At 45.6% G+C, this 18,895-nt stretch overlaps 1 protein-coding gene across 5 annotated transcripts in view; it reads left to right on the top strand.

Moving 5' to 3' along the window:
* Positions 1–17,952, top strand: part of LOC122946013 (phosphatidylinositol-binding clathrin assembly protein-like) — a 75,303-nt gene extending 57,351 nt beyond the window's left edge. For all 5 annotated transcript variants that reach the window (XM_044305292.1, XM_044305294.1, XM_044305291.1 and 2 more), the window contains exons 18-20: positions 7,825–7,881; positions 15,311–15,418; positions 16,252–17,952. In XM_044305292.1, the coding sequence (XP_044161227.1) occupies positions 7,825–7,881; positions 15,311–15,418; positions 16,252–16,266 (180 nt within the window). In that variant the 3' untranslated portion in view covers positions 16,267–17,952. The remainder of the gene's footprint in view (positions 1–7,824; positions 7,882–15,310; positions 15,419–16,251) is intronic.
* Positions 17,953–18,895: the final 943 nt, after the last annotated feature.

Below are 18,895 nucleotides of genomic sequence, written 5' to 3'. Positions count from 1 at the left end.
CCAGAGCTCTTTCGGTGTGGTTGCAGCGCCACCACCAAGACCTGGTGGAATAAAATACGTCGGCTGACACATTGGATTTAGTTCTCCAGATGTCTCAGGCTTCCATGGACATTGGTTACCTCTTTGCCCGCATTTCAGCCCTCTCGGTCATTCAGCGCAGAGAGGTCTGGTTGAAGGTATGGGACGCCGACGCTTCCTTCAAGTGTTCCCTTGCTAACCTCTCGTTTGAGGGTTCCAGACTTTTTGGGGCTCAACTGGACGAGTTCATCTCTGCCGCTACTGGGGGCAAGAGCACTCATCTTCCCCAACCTAGGTCCAAACGCCCCTTTCAGACCAGGTCTACTGGTTCCTGGTACCAGTGCTTTCGCCGCTTCTCTTCTAGCAGGACGTCGTCTGCTTCTTCCGCTGGGGGGGGGTCACAGGATTCCCGCAAGAAGCCCTCCTTCATACCACAACCGTCCTGGCGCCCGAGGACGCAGTCGGCCTGACCTGCTGCTCCCAAGCAGTCTTCCGCATGAAGGGGCGCACCCACCCCTCGTGGTGGGGGGCTGCCTGCTCTCTTATCAGCAGGCTTGGAGGGCTCATGTTCAGGACACCTGGACTCTGGAAGTTGTAACGTCGGGTTACAAGATAGAGTTCGCGTCCAGGCCGTCGGAACGTTTTTTCCCTTCTTGCGTTCCGGGGGATCCGGCCCGTACCTCGGATCTCTTGATGGCAGTTTCTTCCGTTCGGGACCGGGGGGGGGGGTTATTACCTCACTTCCCCCAGGGGAACAGGGTTCTATTCAAACCTGTTTGTGGTCCCAAAGAAGGAGGGATCGGTGTGTCCTATTCTGGATCTGAAGCTGCTCAACAAGTTTCTGCGGGTGCGGAGGTTTCAAATGGAATCCCTCCGCTCCGTTATTGCTTCTCTTCTTCCAGGGGAGTTCCTCGCGTCCGTGGACATCCAGGACGCCTATCTGCACGTCCCTATTTCACCATTGGTGGCCGGCACTATCAGTTTGTCGCCCTTCCTTTCGGGTTAGCGACCTCCCCTCGGGTCTTTACGAAGATTCTAGCGCCACTCATGGCGCTTCTTCAGGGGCATTCCTGTGCTGCCTTACCTGAACAACATCCTGATAAAGGCCCCCTCGCTTCCGCAGGCAGAGGACAACGTCCGGATCACTGTTCAGACTCTGGAACAGTTCGGTTGGCTGATCAATTTCCCAAAATCGTGCGGGTCCTGGGTCTTATGGTAGCCTCTTTCGAGGCCGTACCAAATGCCCAGTTTCACACTCGTTTGCTACAACAGGAGATCCTTTCCCTTTGGGGCAAGACCTCTCGTGGTCTGGACCATCGCATCTGCCTGTCTCATCAGGTTCGGGCAGCTCTCCCTTGGTGGCTGTTCCCAATGAACCTGAGATCGGGAAGGTCTTTCCTTCTGTTCTCCTGGACGATCGTCACCACCGATGCCAGTCTCCTGGGTTGGGGCGGCGTTCTCCAGTCTTGCGCGGTTCAGGGGGTTTGGTCGGCGGCGGAATCTCGCCTCCCGATCAACATTCTGGAGCTGAGGGCGGTTTTCCACTCCCTCTCCCATTGGTCCCCTCTCCTTGCGGGCCGCCCGGTGAGGATTCAGTCGGACAACGCCACGGCTGTGGCTTACATCAACCATCAGGGCGGAACCCGCAGCCGAATGGTGATGCAGGAGGTGACGAGAATTCTGCTGTGGGCAGAGTCGCACGTTCCGGTGTTGTCAGCGGTATACTTTCCAGGCGTAGACAACTGGACAGCGGACTTCCTAAGCCGCAACAAGGTGGATCCAGGCAAGTGGTCTCTGCATCCGGATGTATTCGAAGACGTCTGCCGCAGGTGGGGCCGTCCGGATGTGGACTTGATGGCGTCCAGGTTCAACAACAAGCTTCCGGTGTTCCTGGCTCGCGCCCGGGATCCGATGGCGTACAGGGTGGAAGCGCTGGTGTCTTCGTGGCAGGACTTCAGCCTCCTCTATGTCTTCCCTCTGCTGCCGCAGATTCTACGCAAGATCGAGGCGGAAGGGATTCCGACCATTCTCATCGCCCGGATTGGCCTCGCCGCGCATGGTTCTCGAATGTGGCTCGGATGCTGGCGGACGCCCCATGGCCTCTTCCCGTCAGAGAAGATCTACTGTCTCGGGGCCCGCTCTTCCACCGGAATTTACAGTCTCTTCGTTTAACGGCGTGGCTGTTGAAACCGCCACCCTGAAGAAGAAAGGGTTCTCGCATTCGGTGGTTAGAACCATGATCAGAGCGAGGAAGCCGGCTTCCTCCCGGATTTATTATCGTACCTGGAAGGCCTTCCTGACCTTTTATGAGAACTCTGGTTCCCCTCCCCTTAGTTTTTCCATCCCTCTGGTGCTCTCTTTTCTTCAGTCTGGACTCGAGATGGGACTGTCGCTGAGCTCCCTGAAGGGTCAAGTTTCTGCTCTGGCTGGCATTCGGTCCCTCCGTATGTCCCCCCCTTTGCTGCCTTGGGATCTCAATTTGGTCCTTCGCGCCCTTCAGACGGCCCCCTTCGAGCCTCTGAGGGAGGTCTCCCTGACTTTTCTCACCTGGAAAGTGTTTTTTTCACCAGGATAAGGTGGTGCTCCGTCCGGTTCCCTCCTTTTTGCCCAAGGTGGTCTCTCCTTTCCACCTTAACGAGGATCTGGTACTGCCCTCCTTTTGTCCTTCTCCGGCGAACCCCAAGGAACGCGCTCTCCATTCCCTGGATGTCGTCCGGGCCATGAAGGTGTATCTGATGGCTACAGCCTCCGTTTGCCGTTCAGACTCCCTCTTTGTGATTCCCGAGGGACCTCGTAAGGGTCTGGCGGCCTCCAAGGTCACTGTAGCACAATGGATCCGCTTTGCTATCTCCGCGGCTTATCGCGCTTGAGGTAGGGTTCCCCCGGCTCGGATTGCCGCTCACTCCACTAGGGCGGTGGGAGCTTCCTGGGCAAGACGCAATTGTGCCTGTGTCTCAACTGTGTAAGGCGGCCACCTGGTCGTCCTTACATACTTTTACAAAGTTTTATCAGTTGCATTCGCTGGCTTCGGCTGATGCTGTCCTTGGCCACAGGGTTTTGCAGGCTGTGGTTCCTGTTTGACCGATGGATGTTCCTCCTGGCGGTGTTGATGGTTTTTTTCCCACCCCATGGTCTGTGTCCCCCAATGGAAAAAAGTACGAGAAAAGGAGATTTTTTGTGAAACTCACCTGTAAAATCTTTTTCTTGTCTTTTCCATTGGGGGACACAGCTCCCACCCATGCTGCCTGTTGCAGGAGGGGTCTTCAGTTCTGTTTTGTGGTTGGACCTCATGGGCTTTGGTCCGATGGCTTCCATTATGTTTTATTGTTTCCTTCTCCTACTGCTTTTGCAACGCCTGAGTTCCTCTTGGTGGAGCCTGGAGGGTATAGCCCGAGGAGGAGGAGCTCTTTTATATTTGCATACTGTCCCTCCTACTAATACCTCTAAGCTATACCCATGGTCTGTGTCCCCCAATGGAAAAGACGAGAAAAAGATTTTACAGGTGAGTTTCACAAAAAATCTCCTTATTAAACCAATCCCTTAAATCATACACCCCACCCATGCCTTACCACGATTTTCTGTGGCAGCATGACAGGCGGTTCAGTCACAGTACACAAGCATTTTGACTTGGTCAGCACGGTGACTTGTGCTGCTTGCAGTCCTGTTTAAGCAGCATGCAATACTGGCAGTCGTGGGGCTTGTCTTCACTTATGAGCAGCGCTGCAGTGTCCTATGGTGTTGGGAGGTTTTGCCTGCATGCATGTGAAGCTGTGCTATGTATATTTGATTTGCTTTGTGGCAGCATTTCTCTCCATTGCCGTATCTAAAGCAGGAAAATACTTGTAATGTATTGTTTAACCCCTAAAGAACCCATGACATACATGTATGTCATTTCTGTCCGCGACTTAAAGACCTGTGACATACATGTATTTCATGGTGATCGGGCGGGTGCAGTAGCTGCGCCAGCCCAATCAGCGGCAAGGGTCTGGCAGTTACTGAAATCACAGATACTGGCGCATTAATCCTTTATGTGCTACGGTCAGCACTGACTCCGGCACGTGCGATGTTGGGCTGCCATCGGATCCCTGTGCTGCTGTTAAGGGGACCCGATGGCAGGGAAGTCGGCACGATGCATTCCTTAGGCATCGGGACTGCCTTCTGGGGGAGAGCCTGTAAGATCCAGCCCCCTGGATCTCACAGGCAGGAAGCTGTATGTGTAATACACACTGCTTTATACTTATAGCCAATGCATAATACAGAAGTATTGGAATGCATTGTAAAGGGGACAAAAAATAAATGGAAATAAAATTTGAAAAAATTAAGTCGTTCCCTCCCCCCAAAAAAAAATTAAGTTCTGTATCGACCGGCTCTATAAACATATCACATGACCTAACCCCTCAGATGAACACCGTCCTAAAAAAAAAACCCTTTTTTTTTTGTCACCTAAAAGTACAACACCAAGCGATCAAAAAGGCATATGCCCGCCAAAATAGTACTAATCCAACCGTCACCTCATCCCGCAAAAAATTAGCCCCTACCTAAGACAGTCGCCCAAAAAATAAAAATAAACTATGGCTCAGAACATGGAGACACTAAAACAGTTTTTTGGGGGTTTAAAAATGCTGTTATTGTGTATAACTTAAGTAAATAAATTGGGTATCGCCGCGTCCGTAAGAACCTGCTTTTTTTTTCTTTTTTTTTTTTTTGTCACCTTACTTCACAAAAATGCTTTATGTAAACATACAACAAGTAGTCATATTTGGTATTGTCACGTCCGTAACAACCTGCTCTATAAAAATACCACATGATCTAACCTGTCAGATGAGTGTTGTAAATAACAAAACCTAAAACTGTGCAGAAACAGCTATTTCTTGTTACCTTGCCTCACAAAAAGTGTAATACAGAGCAACCAAAAATCATATGTACCCTAAAATAGTGCCAACAAAACTGCCACCTTATCCCGTAGTTTCCAAAATGGGGCCACTTTTTGGGAGTTTCTACTCTAGGGGTGCATCAGGGGGCCTTCAAATGGGACATGGTGTCAAAAACACAGTCCAGCAAAATCTGCCTTCCAAAAACCGTATGGCGTTCCTTTCCTTCTGCGCAATGCCATGTAAACTACAGAATCGGGACCATAAATATTGAGTTTTGTTTTGGCTGTTAACCCTTGCTTTGTAACTGGAATAAAATGGATTCAAGTGGAAAATCTGCCCAAAAAGTTAAATTCAGAAATGTTATCTCTATTTTCCATTAATTCTTGTGGAACACCTAAAGGATTAACAAAGTTTGTAAAATCAGTTTTGAATACCTTGAGGGGTGTAGTTTGTAAAATGGAGTCATTTTTGGGTGGTTTTTATTATGTAAGCCTCACAAAGTGACTTCAGACCTGAACTGGTCCTGAAAAAGTGGGTTTTAGAAATTTTCTGAAAAATTTTCAAGATTTGCTTCTAAGCTTTCTGACGTCTCCAAAAAATAAAATAGCATTTGCAAAATGATCCAAACATGAAGTAGACATATGGGGAATGTAAAATAATAACTATTTTTGGAGGTATTACTATCTATTATAAAAGTAGAGAAATTTGAAATTTGCAAATTTTTCCCAATTTTGGGTAAATTTGGCTTTTTTTATAAATAAAAATTATAATTTTTTTATTTTTATATTATATATAATTCTCATATATTAAACTATCATACATACCATTTTTAACCTTGTCAGAGGTTGCATCACAGAAAAAGAAGTATCTGCTGATATGCTAATGGAGGTCCATAGCACGGCAAGAGGTCAGGCCTTTCTCCTAACCTAGCCCTGTTCCTCCCCCTTGCTCCTCATTGACATCTCACCCATCCCTGCTCTGAAATTGTGCCAGTGCAGTGTACATATAGGCCTTTCATTGCCAACTGAGGAGGTCAGGCTGTACACTAAGCCTGCATGAGACTTCTGAGCAAGGATGTGTGATGTTGGAGGAGAGGGAGATGTCAGTCAAGAGCAAGGGGAAATTGGGGCTCGGTTAGGTCTGGCCTGTAGCCGTACTGTGGACCTCCCAACTTAGCACTTGTGCTTTATTAGTATATTGGATCAAACTTATTTTTGTGGGGCAAAAGGAAAAAAAAAGATATTCCCTACAGGCAGGTTATATCATATTCCTCTCACAGCAGCAGTAAATTGACAGTGGATTACCTATCTTCATAAATTAATACAAGTTTTTTTTCTTTTGTGTTGACAATATCTAATATATAAAGCTGAGTGTATGTATGTCCGCTAAAGGAATCCGCACCGTCGCTTTTTACAATCACGGAATTTGTCTCAGTTCTCTAGGACATACTGTTCCTGAGATAGTCCCCAAAAATGCAAATATGGCTCCATCACATGACCTACATTAGCCAATAGAAGCCTCCAGATCTTTCACTCACATTCCAACTGCGTACACAGTCACATGACCATTATCAGCCAATGGAAGCTCGCAGTCTTAGTCTCCACTTACACACAGTTTTACACCAGGTTTCCATAACAACCCAGCCATTTTTCTGCACTGCTGTAGGTCCGCTTTAAAGGGGCAGGGTGCTGTGGATGACACTGTTAAGGGAGCAGAGTGTTGTGGAGGTCACAGTTAAGGGGACAGTCCGCTATGGAGGTCAGTAATAAGGGGCAGATTGCAGTAGAGGCCACTGTTAAGGAGGCAGGGTGTTGTGGAAATCACTGTTAAGGAGATGGGGTACTGTGGAGGTCACTGCTAAGGGGGCGGGCACTGTGGAGGTTACTGTTAAGCATGCAGAGCACTGTGGAGGTCCCTATTAAAGGGACAGCCGCTGTGGGGGTCACTTTTAAGGCAGCGGGTTACTGTAGCAGTCACTGTTAAAGGGGCGGGTGCTGTGGAGGTCTCTGTTAAGGGGGCAGGAAACGGTGAAGGTCACAGTTAAGGAGACGTTCCACTATGGAGGTCAGTGTTAAAGGGGCGTGGTGCTGTAGAGGTCACTCACCGTTAATGGGGTGGGATGTTGTGGAAGTCACATTTTAAGGAAACAGAGCTCTGTGGAGGTCACTGTTAAGGGGCAAGGTATTGTGGAAATCCCTGTTAACGAGATGGGGTACTGTGAAGGTCACAAATAAAGGGCCAGCTGCTGTGGAGGTTACTGTTAAGGGGGAAGACTGCATTGGAGGTCGCTGTTAAGGCAGCAGGGAACTGTGGAGGCCACTTTTTCAAGGGGCAGTGGGGTACTGTGAGGTCACTGTTAAGGGAGTGGGGTACTGTGGCAGTCATTGTTAAAGGGGAAGTTGTTGTGGAGATCTCTGTTAAGGGGACCGGGAATGGTGGAGGTCACAGGGGTCTGTAACCTATGGTCAGTGTTTAAGGGGGTGAGCCCCTGTGGAGGTCATTGTCAAGGGGGTGGGGTGTTGTGGAGGTCCCATTTTATGAAGGGAGGTCAGTGTTAAGGGGTAGCGGGCTGTGGAGGTCACTGTTAAAGGGGATACTGTCCATATCTTTTAACGACACCTACAAACATTAAATGAAATGGATAAAATATACCGTGCGAAGCTGCGTCCTTCTGCTAGTTTTTATATCATTTCCAATTGTCTAGTACTGCCAAAAAGAAAAAACAATTCTGAAAAAAAAAAATACAATTTTTCTATGAATATTGATGAGTGTCCCTGGTGATTCCAGTTCAAAAAAGTTTTGCATGATCTGACAGAAAATGTATTAATGAGACTACCTCTTTAAAAATTATGTGACTCATTCTGATTTTGATGGGAAGTGTATTAGATGACATTGTGTATATAGAATTATGTGCTTTGTTTCCTTTTTTTAGGTTCCTGCACCACTGAACTATCCAGTTGCTACGCCTCAAGTGCCTGTGTATGGAATGGTAAGAAATCTATTCATCTTACTTTAAAAGTACACTTTAAAGTTTGCATAATGGCTGTGCTTCTTTGTACTAAGTGTGAGATATAATAAATACCTCACCGCATTCTAACAGTGTGCGTAGAAGCTCCTTTTACATGTTTATTGGGGATTCACCCCTCCTGTTATCCACTGCACCTCATATCAAGAAGAAAGGGTGTGCACAGTCCTCATTTTTTGTTTATAGTTATGATTGTACAAAGACAAAAGAACAGCTTCCCTAATGTTATTTTCAGCCATATTATTCCCTGTTTTAGCTGCACATCTAGGTGCATTTCTCTCAGAAGCAAGGAGTGTCTCCCTTTTTATGGGAGTCTGCCAGCACTGTACTGCTGTGACGTCCCTTTCCATTACTTCCCACTATGTTTGTTTTCATCTAGGGAGCGCACAGAACAGATATGGAAGGATAAATCACACTTGGGTACACAGGAGGCTCTTGAGATATTTGTAAAGAGTGTAGAAGCAGTTCATTTATCAGGCTCATATTCTCAGCTAGCTCTGATACGACCCCACTTCCTCTCTGCCGTCTTCTGTGTCTGTTACTAGGAACAGACAGTCAGTGGACTGCAACTTAGGTAGAAGTGGCCATGACTTTCAGCTTTTTTTCAGGTGGATACAGCCAGATTTTTAAATAGTGTTATAGAAATTTGCTAGTTACACCATTTTTTATTAAATGAAATGAAATGAAATGAAATTGTTTGAAAGTACAGGGACTCTTTAAAGAATGTTTGTCAGCAATTTTGACGACGCAGAACTGCTGACTGCACTAAATGTGTGCTAGAGATGAGCAGAAACAACATACCTTTTGCAGTGCATGCCAGATACTGATCCTGCAAGTGCACAGAACAGATGCTTCCCTGTGAAACACCATCTGAGCTGAGCTGCTTCACACCCCTCCCCTTTGTTATGAGTGACATTCAACCAGAAGACCACTTGCAATGGCCAGATTCACACTACTACTTATTAGGGTACTTTCACACAACCGTATATGTTTTGTGGATAGCGGTTCTGCAAAATGCACATACCGGCCGTGTGCGTTCCTCATTGTAGCGGACAGCACATGGCCAGACCTATGATAGAAATGCCTATTCTTGTCTGCAAATATGGACAACAATAGGACATGCTCTATCTTTTTTTGCGGTGTCGCAGAATGGAAGTATGGATGCGAACAGCACACAGTGTGCTGTCCGCATCTTTTGCGGCCCCGTTGAAATGAATGGGTCTGCATCCGTTCCGTAACATTGCAGGATGGATGCGGACCCATCAGTACAGTCTTCTGAATGTACCCTTAATAAAAGCTCCGTAAAATGTATGTTTCTACTGCTCTGCCTGGCCTCTACCTAGTGCTGTCAGTATGGTCAAACTGATGATTGACCCTTTACCCTCTTACGGACACAGGGTGTACCTGTACGCCCTGATGTCCTTTACTTAAGGACACAGGGCGTACAGGTACGCCCTGTGTAGTTCCGATCACCGGCGGGCGGTGATCGGAACAAGGTGCCTGCTCGAATCATTGAGCCCCCGTGTCGGCGATCGCAGCAAACTGCAGGTCAATTCAGACCTGCGGTTTGCTGCGTTTCCGGGTTATTCGGGTCTCTGGTGACCCGATAACCCGGAATAGGACTGTGATCGGTGGTGTGATAATACACCACCAATCACTGGAGCTCGGAGCTATTGCCGGAGCTCCTCTCCCCGCTCATACACGTCCGTGGAGCGGGGAGAGTGATGAGCTCCGGCTACAGTGTATTATTATAATTTTTTTTATGCCATCGGGCACAAATCGGCGTATTTGGGTGAGGTAGGCAGGGAGAGTTAGAGGGAAAAGTTTTTTTTTTTGTTTTGTTTTATGTTGTAGCACTGGATCTGGGGTCCACTGTTAGCCCACCCCATTGCTGATTAGCTTTGTACTGCTGATCAGAGCGTTTGAATCTTTTTATAATTTTTTTTACACTTTTTGGAAATTTCTATATTTTTTTTTGTTTGTTTTTTTGTTATATTATAATTTTTTTATGTTAGGTGTAGAGCAAAGTACACGAACACCCGTCCCCCACACACACGCACACTGAATAAAGTTTTCCACGCGCGCGCACACACACACTCCCCTATGGCCCGCCGGACGTTCTCGGCCGAGGATGCATACGCCCTAAATTTGCTGGCCAACTAGGAATCCAGATTCCCACAGTGGGCTTCACTGAATATGACTATTTTAGTCTTTTTTTCAGTGACCACTTTGTGAATCTGATGGTGGAGCAAGCGAACTTGTACGCCCAACAGTTCATTGCTAAACACCCGGGCTCCTTTTTGGCTAGGGCCGGTGGCTGGACTCCAGTGCAGCCGGGATGAGGATGTTTTGGGGCCTCGTGCTGCACATGAGCGTAGTAAAAAAAAAAAAAAAAAACTGTGTCGGCCTTTACTGGAGTGGGGACGTCCTCTACCAGACCCCACTTTACAGTACGGCCATGACACGTACCCGGTTTGAGGCCATTCGGAAATGCCTGCATTATGCAGATAATAATGCAGCATGTCCCCCCTTCCCCTCCCAAGGTGATCCTGCCTATGACTGCCTGTAAAAAATCAGGCCATCATCAATCACTTTGGGGCCAAATTTTGGGAGGCCTATGTACCCAGAAGGGAGGTTGCGGTTGATGAGTCTCTCATTGCTTTCAAGTGGAGACTCATTTTCCGCCAGTATGTTCCCTCTAAGCGGGCGAGGTATGGCGTGAAGCTGTACAAACTTTGTGAGAGTACCTCAGGGTACACTTACGAGTTTCGTGGGTATTGAACCCCCAGAATTTCCCCCCACTCTGGGTGTTAGGGGGAAACTTGTGTGGGACCTTATGCACCCACTGCTAGATAAGGGTTACCACCTGTATGTGGATAACTTTTATACCAGCATTCCCTTGTTCCAGTCCCTCGCAGCCAGATCCACGTCCGCTTGTGGGACCGTATGAAAAATCAACGCGGCCTCCCTACCGACCCCCTCCAGGTACCTATCCCCAGGGCTGAGACCCGTGCCCTTACCAGTGGAAACCTGTTGCTGGTCAGATATAAGGACAATAGGGATGTCCTTGTACTGTCCACAATTCACGGTAACGGCATCACACCTGTCCCTGTGCGAGGTACCTCAAGCCTGATTGTATCGTCGACTACAATCGGTATATAGGAGGAGTTGATCTCTCTGATCTAGTCCTCAAGCCATATAACGCCATGCGCAAAAAGTTGCGGTCTACTTGGTACAGGTTGCCTTGTACAACTCTTTTGTGGTGTCCCGGAGCGCTGGCAACAGAGGGAAATTCCTGCAGTTCTATGAGGCAGTCCTCCAGTCCCTGATATTTTCTGACCGGAGTACCTCGGCAACTGGAGGCGCCCGGGTCACCAACACTTTCCAGGTGTGGTCCCCCATACTGGAAAGAAGGGACGGTCCCCAAAAAAGTGCAGAGTGTGTCAAAGGAGGGGGATATGGAAGGCCACCACCACTCAGTGAGACACGTGCCCCGATCATCCGGGCCTCGGCATTGACGGTTGCTTCAGGGAGTACCACACTTCCATGAAGTACTAAATTTATAATCCCCTTCTTCAATTTTAATTCCATTTAGCCACTGACAATCGGAAAAAAACCTGGTTCTCAGACTTGAGACACTAAAACAAAAATATTTTTGGGTAAAACTAAAATAAATAAATAAAAAGTATACATATTGGGTGTCGCCGCGTCCGTAAGAATCTGCTCTATAAAAATAGACCATGACCTAACCCCTCAGATGAACATGGTCAAAAAAAAAACGGTGCAAAAAAGTGGGGGTTTTTTTTTGTCACCGTACATCACAAAAAGTGTAATAGCAAGCGATCAAAAAGTCATATGCCCCCCAAAATAGTGCCAATAAAACAGTTTCTTCTCATCCAGCAAAGAATTAGCACCTACCTAAGATGATCAACAACAAAAAAAAAAAATATGACTTTTAGACTATGGAGATACTAAAATGTTTTATTTTTTGTTTAAAACAGGATAATATAGTGTAAAACCTAAATACATTTAAAAAAAATACATATTAGGTATCGCCGTGTCCGTAAGAATCTGCTAAAAAAAAAATACCGCATGCCCTAACCCCTCAGATGAACACGATCAAAAAAATAAAATAAAAACTGTGCCAAAGCAGCTATTTTTGGGTAAATTTTCCATTTTAAAGGGGTTATCCCATCTTAGACAATGGGGGCATATCGCATATATGCCCCCATTGTCTGATAGGTGCGGGTCCCACCGCAGGGACCCGCACCTATAAGGAGAACGGAGCAGAGAAAGTGGAGGAGGGCGCACTGCGCATGCTCGGCTGCCCTCCGCTCATTTCTATGGAGCCGCCGAAAATAGCCGAGCGCTGGCTCGGCTATTTCCGTCGGCCCCATAGAAATGAATGGGAGCGTTGGTCACGCATGTGCGGTGCGCTCCCATTCACTTCAATGGGAGAGGCGGGGAGCTGTGCCTGGTGGTGGTCGGACCCTGGGAAACCCGGGGTCCTCCAGCCACAACTCTCCCCGGCTCTGTTCTCGTTATAGGTGCGGGTCCCAGAGGTGGGACCCGCACCTATCAGACAATGGGGGCATATCCTTGCGATATGCCCCCATTGTCTAAGATGGGATAACCCCTTTAATCAATTTTTTTCCTGTAACAAAGCTAAAACAAAGCCAAACAAAACTTAATATTTATGACCCCGATTCTGCAGTTTACAGAAACACCCCATATGTGTTCGTAAACTGCTGTATGACGAAATGGCAGGGTGCAGAAGGAAAGGAACGCCATATGGTTTCTGGAAGGCAGATTTTGATGGCTTTTTTTATTATTTATTTTTATGGCACCATGTCCCATTTGAAGAACCCCTGATGCACCCCTAGAGTAGAAACTCCATAATAGTGACCCCATCTAAGAAAATACACCCCTCAAGGTATTCAAAACTGATTTTACTAACTTTATTAACCCTTTAGGTGTTCCTCAAGAGTTTATGGCAAATGGAGATGAAATTTCAGAATTTCTATTTTTGGTAACCTTGCCTCACAAAAATGTAATATAGAGCAACCAAAAATCATATGTACCCTAAAAATAGTCCCAGCAAAACTGCCACCTTATCCCGTAGTTTCCAAAATGGGGTCACTTTTATGGAGTTTCTATTCTAGGGGTGCATCAGGGGGCTTCAAATGGGACATGGTGTAAATAAACCAGTCCAGCAAAATCTGCCTTCTAAAAACCACACAGCGCACCTTTCCCTCTACGCCCCCTACTGTGTGCCCGTACAGTAGTTTATGAGCACACATTGGGTGTTTCTGCAAACTGCAGAATCAGGGCAATAATTATTGAGTTTTGTTTGGCTGTTAACCCTTGCTTTGTTACTGGAAAAAATGGATTAAAATGGAAAATATGCCCAAAAATCTAAATTCTGAAATTTTATCTCTCTTGCCATTAACTTTTGTCGAACACCTAAAGGGTTAACAATGTTTGTAAAATCAGTTTTGAATACATTGAAAGGGTGTAGTTTCTAGAATGGTGTCATTTTTGGGTGTTTTTTATTATGTAAGCCTCGCAAAGTGACTTCAGACCTGAACTGGTCCTTTAAAAAGTGGGTTTTTGAACACTTCTGAAAAATTTCAAGATTTGCTTCTAAACTTCTAAGCCTTGTAACATCCCCAACAAATAAAATGGCATTCCCAAAATGATCCAAACATGAAGTAGAGATATGGGGAATGTAAAGTAATAACTATTTTTGGCTGCATTACTATGTGTTATAGAAATAGAGAAATTGAAACTTGGAAATTTGCAAATTTTTCCAAATTTTTGGTAAATTTGGTATTATCATCTATTTATTTATTTTTATAAATAAAAATGTTTGTTTTTTTAACTCCATTTTACCAGTGTCATGAAGTACAATATGTGACGAAAAAACTTTCTCAGAATGGCCAGGATAAGTAAAAGCGTTTTAAAGTTATTCGCACATAAAGTTACACTGGTCAGATTTGCAAAAAATTGCCTGGTCCTTTAAGGTGAAAATGAGCCCGGTCCATAAGGGGTTAAAGGGATTGGCCCTTCTGGGGCATTGATGGCATATATCTAGTATATGCTATCAGTGTCAGAAAGGTGTGGGTTGCACCTCTGGGACCTGCTGTTGTCTCCAGAAAGGGGCCCATGAAGTGAAGGAGAGCACAACACTCATATGCGAGGCTTGTTCTCCAAAATCATCTCTATAGGAGTCCTGGAAGTTCCATGTCAGTGAATGAAGAACACACAGCACATGCGCAGCCACCACTCCAGTCACCACTATGGCACGGCTGGGAAATAGCCGAGCCGGGCACTTTGCTATTTTCTGTACGCCTATAGTGTTAAGGGGGCCGCGCATTCCCAGCTTCTCTGTTTTACATTAGGGGCCCTGTTCCAGAGATTGGAGTAGGTCCCAGAGGCGGAACCCATAACTATCTGACATCAATGTCCCAGATAGCCCCACCCTATTAGGTACTTTGTAAGCTAATTTAAAGCGAACCTGTCACCTCATTTTCACTTTTTAAACTATCAACAGTACGTTATAGATTACCTTTAGTGTGTTGTTATCCATGTTAGGTGCGCTTTTCTGCGCTCTTTATTCATCCAGAAATCGGCTTATAAAGTTCAAATTTTGTGCTGTAACAGTCAAGCAACAAGTCAAGGGGGTAGCCCTTTCCTCTCCTCTGGCCGTACCGCCCCTGCCCTAACGCCGCCTCTATGCCATGTAATTGACAGCAGGCTCACTCGCAGCGACGGCGCTTCTGAATCCTGCGCATGCGCCGTCCTCCTCATTCGCCGCTCGCTCCCGTCTTTCTTACGGACACAAGCGCGACCATGTAAGAGAATAGCGCATGCGCCATACGCGATTCCTGCCTGCTTCTCTACCTCCCGTGCGCAGCGCTCCACTATCTTCATGCTCCAAGTGCCCCACGTGATCACTGTAGACTTGTAACCAGATTGCAAGCCAGTGATCATCGGGAGCGGAGCTTGTGTCCGCAAGAAAGACGGGAGCGAGCAGCGAATGAGGAGGACGGCGCATGCGCAGGATTCAGAAGCGCCGTCCCTGCGAGTGAGCCTGCTGTCAATTACATGGCATAGAGGCGGCGTTAGGGCAGGGGCGGTACTGGCCAGAGGAGATGAAAGGGCTACCCCCTTGACTTGTTGCTTGACTGTTACAGCACAAAATTTGAACTTTATAAGCCGATTTCTGGATGAATAAAGAGCGCAGAAAAGCGCACCTAACATGGATAACAACACACTAAAGGTAATCTATAACGTACTGTTGATAGTTTAAAAAGTGAAAATGAGGTGACAGGTTCGCTTTAACTCTGTTGATGCTAAAATGTTATAAATATATATTGCGTTTCATTTTCAGGTTCCTACACAGATTGGTGCAAATCCTCTCATGGTTTCTCAGCCGATGATTTATACACAGCCAGGAATAAGACCCACCAATCCATTTGCACCTGTTTCTGGAGCACAGGTAAGATTGTCACTCTTACGAAAACGAAATGTTCACCTGCATGTTATATACCAACCTGTCTATTTGTAGTTAAATAAACTGCTTGCTGAGGACACTGCAAGATTTTAGGATAGCTTTAGTTCTACCAAATAAATTAGAGCCGATTTAACCCGGTGGTTAAAAATGGTCCTGGTCAGCAATAAATGCAGCGTAATACTAGATTTCCTTAAGGATTAAGCGGTCAAACCTGCATTGGTGACAGAATATCACCTCCTCAATATTTTACATCATAAAGGGGCTCCCCTGCTTAAAACGGTGGATGTCATATTAAAGAAGTTGATTGTCAAGGTGGTGGTCACACCAAAAGGCAAAATTTGCCTTCTCCCTTGCGTGTGATACTGTTCATGCTTTGTTTTTGTTTTTTTTTATGACGCATGTAGCTTGTTTTTAAGATGTTAAACGTTCTAATTGCGATAACTGCGCCCTTCCTATGTGAGAGGTGCGCTGTGGAGGACTCATAGGATGTAATGACATGGCACACAGTTGTCATGATTTATACATAAAATAAAACAAGGTCCAGGCAAAATGTGTTACACACGTATACAGAAGCGTAGCCACTTTTTAAGATAACAGGAGGTTTCGTTCCTTACAAAGACCTTTTTTTAAACTGTGTACGACTGAAGTGGTCCGGCTAGTGGCCACACTTCATGTTTGTTCCGGACCCTGCTTTATTCTGTGTATGAAGTATTTAAAAAAATAAATAAAAATTATATCAGTTTCTCATTTTGCCTGAGCCGTGATTTGTGCAAAGATATTACTCAGATAATTTTTCTTTATTTTTTTTTTTTCCAAAGATGCAATTCATGTAAAGAAGCCAAAGCAGCAAGGAGGCATTGACAACCAAAAACTGGTGAAAAAAGGGATTTCCAGTCCTATGCTGGCATGGTCTTTACCAGGGCACCCGTGTGTTTCCAGTTTATTAAAGTCCCCTTCACTTGAGCTGCAGTGCTTCAGAGGTTGTTGGATAGAACTGTCCTCCTGCCATGGAACCTGCTCGGACTGTGCAAAAGCTGCTCCAAGGAAACCTCCTATCTTCTTTTTTACTACACTGGTGGTAGGCAAAATCGAATCTAAAACCTTTCTAAATGTGAACATTGAGGTGCCTTTGTCCAACAACACGAAAGGGGTTTTGTATTTTTTTTTTTTTTTTTTTTTTTTTTTTTTTTTAATCCTATCCCCTCTCCTCAGTTCATTCTCAAATAGCAGAAATTAACATCCATCTTACCCTGACAATTCATGTAGCTTTTCTGAAGATTTTGCTCAGCTGAAAGTGAGCAGCCGGCTTGTCAGGTTTCGTGCTGAAAGAAGCACATTCCCTATGGTGTACCATGAGGACCAGGTTCAAACTTCATGGGAAGTCCACGTCAGGAACGTCAATATTTTATATGGAGAAAAGTAGAGCCGATGGCCATGCAATAAGATGTCTTGATTGTCACATCAGAAATTTGTGCTTTAATGTGGGTCCGAGGTCATTTTGTAAAGTCAGAACTTCTGTTATATGAATAGTATCTTTTGCTCCTTGTTGCCATCAACATTTGTTATTTTTTTCTGTATATTTCACAGATAACAGGATTTTTTTTCTTTATTTTGCCATTGCATAAAAGGGATGTGCACCATTGGGACGCGGTGGGAATTTGGCATACTTACCTGCTTCCTGGTGTTGGCTCCCAGCATCTTTGCTCTCTGGCCTCAACTGCTCCGCTGGGCTTCATGGATGTAAACCTCCTGTTTAACGCTGCCGCAGCCACTCACTGGCTGCAGAGGTGACCTCCTCACCTTGTGTCACGTGGGAGATGTTACTTTTGTGACAGCATCAAACAGAAAGTTGACATCCATGGAGGCCAGCGGAGCAGTCAAGGCCAGGGAGCAAAGATGGCGAGAGCCAGCACCTGGTATCAGGCAAGTATGCTTCCCTTTTGCAGGTCTGTGCAGGAGGGGGAGTTTGCCAAAAAAGCCCCCAAATGTGCACAACCTCTTTTACAGAAAATTATCCTTTGTAACCAATAAGCTGGGGCAGCGTACCTCCTGCTGTTTGTGCCACTTTACTTTAAATACAGTAAGTACATTTTTTATTGTGTAAATATATATTATATATATATATATATATATATCCTGAATTAATAATTTCTTTAATGCTGACGCATCCATATCCTTAAGTATATTTCTCCAAGCAAGTCCTTTTAAAAAGGATCTTGAAAATGTGCAGATTATTATTGAATATGATTAGTTGATGCCAAATTAGCTCAGTAGATGACATGGATCACTCTATATTTATTTAATTGCCACGAAAACATCAGAATATTCCCGAGATATTTTCACTCATTGCCATTATAGCCACTTTCAGCGATGGAAGTAAAGGACATCGAAGTCAAGGTTTACTGTGCCCATCTACGACAAGAATGTGGATCTCAGAGTGTGGTATTACAATACGATATCTCCAGTTCCGATTTCAAACAACTGAAATTGATTAATGTTATAATAAAATGGTATGTGAACTTTGTTGTCTGATTGTGTTTTTGCTTTAGTTTGTCGCTCTCATTAATAGAAACAAAATGTAGGAAAACAAGGTCTAAAAAAAAAAACTGAAACAAAACTAAACTTTGCAAGACTAAAAAAAAAAAACGCCACCCCCAGAAAACATATGAAACACAAACAGAGCCCAGTAGGACACCACAGCCTCCTCGAGCAGCTGATCGGTGGGGGTCCCAGATGTCTGACCCTCACTGATCCTGAGGATAGCTCATCAATATCAGAATCTCTGAGAACCCTTTAAACTAGCCTTGATGTGTGGGTTTCCACTGCGTTTAGCAGACTGTTTTTATTCTCTTGGTGTGGATTTCTTATCTCTCAGATCTCGGTCCTGTAATATTCCCATAGATTTTTGCGGGGCAGTTCAGATATTAAGGGCTCATGCACATAAGCGTAACTTGCACAGTGCCCATGCTGCAGACTGAAAATGAGCACCGGTCATGTGTACATCGTTTGCGGATGTGGACCCTTTGACTTGAAAGGGTTCGTGATCCGCAAGATACTGTCCGCACCGCAAAATAGAACATGTTCTATTTTTTTGCAGTACAGAGGCACGGACCGAAATCCCATGGAAGCACTTTGTAGTGCTTCTGTGGGCTTCCGATCTGGGCCTCCGCTTTGGTCTGCTTCGTATCTGGCAGACCACGAACCGCAATATGGGAATGGACGGCCTACGCTCGTCTGCATGAACCCTAAGGCTGATTCACACATCCATGCACAGTCCAGGAAATGAGGTCCCTGTGTTGGCTGCATCTCCAAGACCTAACCATCATGTGAGTACACTACAATAGACCCACGATCAGATAGGAACTGACTGCATCATAAAACACTATGCTGCAGTCAGTTAAGGGTAAAGAGAGCCGCAGTCGGTGCAAGAGATGTGTCTGACACATGGTCCATGAATCCCGG

This window comes from Bufo gargarizans, chromosome 9, assembly GCF_014858855.1.
Source record: "Bufo gargarizans isolate SCDJY-AF-19 chromosome 9, ASM1485885v1, whole genome shotgun sequence".
NCBI lineage: Eukaryota > Metazoa > Chordata > Amphibia > Anura > Bufonidae > Bufo > Bufo gargarizans.
The sequence above is the reverse complement of the archived record's forward strand: the minus strand, read 5'-3'. Positions and strand labels throughout refer to the sequence as shown.